The sequence below is a fragment of the Triticum aestivum genome, chromosome 7D (genome assembly GCF_018294505.1).
Source record: "Triticum aestivum cultivar Chinese Spring chromosome 7D, IWGSC CS RefSeq v2.1, whole genome shotgun sequence".
Classification (NCBI taxonomy): domain Eukaryota; kingdom Viridiplantae; phylum Streptophyta; class Magnoliopsida; order Poales; family Poaceae; genus Triticum; species Triticum aestivum.
Window position 1 is genome coordinate 491040739 of NC_057814.1, and position 6328 is coordinate 491047066.

The window sequence follows — 6328 nt, forward strand, 5'->3', positions numbered from 1 at the left end:
AAGACCAAGGCGAAAGAAGTGGCTCTCGCGAGCATGATGACCGGGGTGGAGATCATGAAGGTGGATCTCAACACCGTGTCGCCAATGAAGAGGCCGTGGTTCGAGAAGATGCAGGCCGACATGCTCAAGTTCGACGACGAGTGATCTATGGCGGCGAGCGCCATCTTTTTTGTATGCCGGCAGGTGTGCTGGCATGACCACGGAAGCCATGATGTTGTGGTCGAACTCAAGTCCCACCCTTTTTTGTGTGCTGACACGTGTGCCGGTCGGCTGGCGAGTGTGCCAGCATAAACTGTGGTGATATTTTCTGAAGCCGGCATTGTATGCCGGCGCTGGCATGGTGCCGGCATGAGACATGGCCGCTGACATGATCGGCCGTGGGCATTTTTAAAAAAATGTTGAGTGCGGACATGAAATGGGTCGGTGCGTTGGACGCACTACCGACCCAAATGCAAAACTGGGCGGATGCCGGCGGGCGGCCGACCCAAACGGACAAAAAAGACAAATATGTCGTCTGGGTCGGGCCTCCATATATGGATCAGTGACAGTGCTTTCATGCACACCAATGGCGGCAGTTTCCCTTGTAACCGCCCTCCATGAAGCAGATCAACCGAAACCGCCCACGCGAATTACGAGCGGCAAGTAAGACAGAGTCCTCCCGCCTTAACCCCTCACTCACACCGCCTCCACTCCTCTCCCCTCCTTTATAGCCATCTTCCTCCCCGATCGAGCTTCCTGTCCGCACCGATCGACACCCCCTCTCTTACGTGCCCATGGCCATGGAGACCGGCACGGCAGCGGCCGCTCAGTCCACACGCCGACTTCTCCTCCCACTGGCAGTCTCTTTCCTCCTCTGCGCGCTCGCCGCCGGGACGAAGCCGCCGCCGTCCTCGTCGTACATCGTGTACCTCGGCGCCCACTCCCATCGCGCCGGCGTCTCGACGGAGGAGGCGTCCACGGTGGCCACCGAGTCGCACTACGACCTCCTCGGCTCCGTCTTGGGCGAGTAAGTGCACTCCATGCATGTACATTGTGCAGTCATGAAATGTGTGCCATGGCTGATCGATCGACGCGTGCGTGCATGCAGCCGGGAGAAGGCGCGCGACGCCATCTTCTACTCCTACACCAAGAACATCAACGGCTTCGCCGCCAAGCTCGAGCCCGCCGTCGCCGCAGCGATCGCCAGTGAGCCAATCATCTTCCTGCATGCATAGTAAAGATGTTTGTGTCGTGTATTCGCGCCGGACAGAAATTCAGATCCCGGCATATCGATGTGTTTCAGAGCGCCCCGGCGTGGTGTCGGTGTTCCCGAACCGCGGCATGAGGATGCAGACGACGAGGTCGTGGGAGTTCATGGGGCTCGAGAACGCCGGCGTCGTCCCGCAGTGGTCGGCGTGGGAGGTGGCCAGGTACGGCGGGGACACCATCATCGGGAACCTCGACTCGGGCGTGTGGCCGGAGTCCCTGAGCTTCAACGACGGCGAAATGGGGCCCATCCCGGACACCTGGAAAGGGATCTGCCAGAACGAGCACGACCCCAAGTTCAAATGCAACAGGTACGTACGTACGTACGTAGCCTCGTCGTCTCTACGGATTATTAATTCAGCTGCGGTATCTTGATCTGATTTTGTATGCGCAGCAAGCTCATCGGCGCGCGCTACTTCAACAAGGGGTACGCGATGGAGGCGGGCCACCCGCCCCCCGATAGGCTGAACACGCCGCGGGACGACGTCGGCCACGGCTCGCACACGCTGGCCACGGCGGGCGGCTCCCAGGTCAACGGCGCCGCCGCCTTCGGCTACGGCAACGGCACGGCCAGGGGCGGCTCCCCGCGCGCGCGCGTGGCGGCGTACCGCGTCTGCTTCAACCCGCCCGTGAACGACGTCGAGTGCTTCGACGCCGACATCCTGGCCGCCTTCGAGGCCGCCATCGCCGACGGGGTGCACGTCATCACGGCGTCCGTGGGCGGCGAGCAGAGGGACTTCTTCGAGGACACGGTCGCCATCGGGTCGCTCCACGCCACCAAGGCCGGCATCACCGTCGTCTGCTCCGCCACCAACAACGGCCCGGACTTCGGCACCGTCAGCAACCTCGCGCCGTGGGTGATCACCGTCGCCGCCAGCACCACCGACAGGGCCTTCCCGGGCTACCTCGTCTTCAACCGCACCAGGGTGGAAGGGCAGAGCCTGTCGGAGGCGTCGCTCCGCACGAAAAGCTTCTACCCCCTGATCATCGCCACCGACGCCGTCGCCCCGGGCAGGAAGGTCGAGGACGCGTAAGCACCCACACTGACGTCCGAGCTCCACTCCATCATCGCAACAGTCTTGTCTTGAGGTTGAGCTCGCTCATTTGCGCGCTGCAGTCAGGTGTGCATGCTGGATTCCCTGGACGCGGCCAAGGTGACGGGCAAGATCGTGGTGTGCTGCGTGAGAGGAGGCGTCCGCAGGATGGAGAAGGGCGAGGCCGTGCGCCGAGCCGGAGGGGTCGGGATGGTCCTCGTCAACGACGAGGAAGGCGGGAGCAACGTCATCGCTGACGCGCACGTTCTCCCGGCCCTGCACATCAACTACACCGACGGGCTCGCGCTCTTGGCCTACATCAAGTCCACCCCGTAAGCCACTCCTCGATCGCAATGTAGTGCACTCCATACAGATCGCAATGTCAAATCAAATCAAGAACCTCGGTAACAATATTTGAGCTGTTGTTCTGCTGGGTTACTGAGTGGATTAATTTGTGCTCGTGTCAAGGTCTCCTCCTTCCGGTTTCATCTCGAAGGCGACGACGATCGTCGGCGTGAGGCCGGCGCCGGTCATGGCCGCCTTCTCGTCGGTGGGGCCCAACGTCCTCAACCCGGAGATCCTAAAGGTGGCCGGATTTGCGTATCGATCATAAGCACGGTATCTTTTCATCTTGTATCAAAGTAAGCAACTTGATGTGAGTTCTTTCTCTGGGGTGGCAGCCGGACGTCACCGCGCCGGGAGTGGCCATCATTGCGCCGTGGAGCGGCATGGCGTCGCCCTCGGACCGGCCCTGGGACGAGCGCCGCGTCGACTTCACCATCCAGTCCGGCACGTCCATGTCGTGCCCGCACGTCGCCGGCATCGCCGGCCTCGTCAAGACCCTCCACCCCGACTGGAGCCCCGCCGCCATCAAGTCGGCCATCATGACCACCGGTGAGTTCCAACGTCGAACCAACAGCTGCGTGCCTGTGTCGACGAGCTGTCCATCAGACTCATCGGGTTGTTGCCTGGTGCAGCGACGGACCTGGACATGGAGCAGCGGCCGATCCTGAACCCCTTCCTGCAGCCGGCGACGCCCTTCAGCTACGGCTCCGGCCACGTCTTCCCGGCCCGCGCGCTGGACCCGGGCCTCGTCTACGACGCCTCGTACCGCGACTACCTCAACTTCTTCTGCGCGCTCGGGTACAACGCGACGGCGATGTGCAAGTTCAACGAGACGCGCTACGCTTGCCCGGCCGCCCCCGTCGCCGTGCGGGACCTCAACTACCCGTCCATCACGCTGCCGGACCTCGCCGGCCTGACGACGGTGCGGCGCAGGGTCAGGAACGTGGGCGCGCCGAGGAGCACGTACACGGCCGCCGTCGTCAGGGAGCCGGAGGGGGTGCAGGTGACGGTGACGCCTACCACGCTGGCGTTCGGCGCCGTCGGCGAGGAGAAGGAGTTCCAGGTGAGCTTCGTGGCGAGGGTCCCCTTCGTGCCGGCGCCCAAGGGCGCCGGAGGGTACGGGTTCGGCGCCATTGTCTGGTCCGACGGGCCCGGGAACCACCGGGTGCGGACTCCTCTGGCCATCAGGAGGCGCAAGATGTAGCGGGATCAGGGTTAGGAGATCGCGAGATTTTTTGTTTGGGATTGATTACGTAGGGTTTTGTTCGGCAGTGGTGAGCAGCACGTAGCGAGAGGATGAATTAGAGTGGCAGTGAATCTGGTCGTTAGGGGATAATATAAGCTTTGGCAGTTTTGTAACCATCGACTGAATAACAAGGAGACGATGGGAAATGAGATCTTATTAATTTCAGTTTTGCTAGAACTCATCTAGATAAGATTTAATTTGGTCTCATTCACCTTTTATAGCCATTGAATGTGATGCTATAAGATGTGTGTGCTAACGTGGGTTGTATCCGTTTTTGTTTTCCAAGTGAATGAGATCAAATTACGTCTCATCTAGATGAGTTCTAGGTACTCCCTATTAATTTTGTGCTTTTCTGGCGCGCGTTTTTTCTTTCTAGACAAGCTTTTCTCGGGCGCGTGGGCTACATGTAAGTTGCCCAAATTTTGAATTCAGGTCAGTCGATTCGGGTGAGAAGAGGACGCGAAGCTATGAGGCCGAGTCCGGAGTCCAAATTAGTTACAGTACTACTCCCTCCGTTTCTAAATATTAGTCTTTCTAAAGATTTCAACGAGTGACTACATACGGAGTAAAATGAGTGAATCTACACTTTAAAATATGTTCAATTTACTATTTTTTAGATCCATGTTTTCCCTACAGTCAACAGCGAAGCGGTAGAAAAAATTGAACGGAGAGAACTTGGCGCTTGCGTCGTTGTGTGAGCGAACGGAGGGAACGAGCGAGTGACCAGCGCGCTTGCTAGGCCAGCCCACACGAGACTGCTGCGTGAGTGCCCGCTTTGCGAAACTGGCGTCTGAAGCGCCAATTAGGAGGTCTCGCCTATACAACAGTTCACGCGCACTTGAACGTACTGGCACTCACGCGATCTCCATTAGCTTTGACCGCTAGCTATACCAAATGCACTTGCCGCTAGCTTTGACAGCTCGCGATCTCTACACATGCATCAGTCATTTTTTTAACCTTTTTACTTTATTTAAAAATATCATTAATTTGGAAATTTTATAATTTGTAAAAAGTTCATGAATTTTTAAAAAAATCATGAATTAGACAAAAATTTATGAATTCAAAAAATCACGAGTTTGATTTTTTCACGAATTAAAAAGATTATTAATTTGAATAAAGTTTGCGAATTTGAAAAACAGTTCACGAACTTTTAAAAAATGTTCAAGAATTTCAAAAAGGTTTGCGAATCAGGATTTTTTTAAAAGAAAAGAGAAAACTAAAATAAAAGAACAAACAAACCCCAACTGGAAAAAACCAACAAAAACCACCGCAGAGAAAACCCGTGGAACGATGGTTCTGAAAACCGTTGGAAGAGAAAGAAGGATGCAAATGTATGCGTGAATGAGAAAAGAAGAAGAAAAAAAATGTAAATGGGCCAAGCCCGAGGTTGAGCGTGTGTGCGCTAGTTGCAAAAACAACAGGAACTGGGGCATAAGGGCCCAACAAGAATCACGCTCCGCTACTACCCTTTGCGCTAGCATGTGTAAGGGCATCTTGAATCGGACATCGTCTACATCCGCGGATCGTAGGGACCAGTCCGCCGACAGTGATGCGAGAGTTGGCCACCCAACCATTCTCACATAAATTTCAAACACGATGGAATTTAGCAAAGGTCGGACATAATTTACATAAAACATAAGACATTTCGTCCGTTTAACTAAAACTAGCTGGCAACACTCAAAGTAATTAGAGAAAATAGCACAATTTTTCCACAAATAGCATGAAATATCTCTAGTACAACAATAGTTCAAATTCAACGAGATAACTGAATGTTCAACAAGTTTTTCAAAATCATCTATTCCAAATCAACCATACTAGAGTCAGAATTAACACATGTCGTCCCACACAAACCGTCTCTTAAGCTTCATCCAAAAATGTATGAGTTGCCCTTAGTCCTGTAGTACATCATGGCAACACGTGCCAGCTATACCAACGTGTAAAGCAACATCGATTGAATGAATGAATTATCCAACATACAGTATAATAGAAAGCAACACTTATGATTTTCATTGTTGACGAGCCCAATGACCACCTTGTCTTCACTCGGTGAATCGCACAACAAAACCTCATGACGGAGTCACGGATGGTGTACCACCGATGCGTTAGAGACTTCACAATGCGTTCAAGGATGACTTGAATGTCGTAGGGCGCGTGCCGAAACGTCGGGTCCTTATTCATGCCTACAAAGTCCTCAGAAATGGTCAACCACGCATCACACAACAACACATCCTCGGTCAACGAGTATCCCACCATCGTGCTTCTCTAGAGAACAACAAGAAGTTCAAAAAAAGCTCAATGCCATTTGACCGAACACCTGCCGGGCGTGGTGTCCGTCATGGACGGCGTCGACGGTGGTGTGGATGGTACCTGGCTGCAGAGGGATTCCCGGGTGGACACTAGCATATAGTTCGAGGCGGGCAGGCGCGTTGGTGGGGTCTGCAGACATCCGAGATTGCCT

The 6328-nt window shown here is 54.8% G+C and overlaps 1 protein-coding gene across 1 annotated transcript; it reads left to right on the forward strand.

The window, feature by feature from the left end:
* Nucleotides 1–700: 700 nt before the first annotated feature.
* Nucleotides 701–4180, forward strand: LOC123167330 (subtilisin-like protease SBT5.3). Its single transcript, XM_044585178.1, has 8 exons — nt 701–1006; nt 1088–1185; nt 1283–1556; nt 1640–2275; nt 2363–2611; nt 2748–2865; nt 2960–3173; nt 3257–4180. Exons 1-8 carry the CDS (start codon nt 774–776, stop codon nt 3826–3828), a joined length of 2394 nt encoding a protein of 797 aa, XP_044441113.1. The 5' UTR covers nt 701–773; the 3' UTR covers nt 3829–4180.
* The last annotated feature ends 2148 nt before the right edge of the window (nt 4181–6328 follow it).

Bases quoted from the DNA above. Each gene is read 5' to 3' on its own strand.
- LOC123167330 (XM_044585178.1), top strand. From the start codon at position 774: ATGGCCATGGAGACCGGCACGGCAGCGGCCGCTCAGTCCACACGCCGA. The intron at 1,186-1,282 runs GTGAGCCAATCA...GATGTGTTTCAG, and splicing joins CGTCGCCGCAGCGATCGCCA to AGCGCCCCGGCGTGGTGTCG. The intron at 2,276-2,362 runs GTAAGCACCCAC...TGCGCGCTGCAG, and splicing joins GGCAGGAAGGTCGAGGACGC to TCAGGTGTGCATGCTGGATT.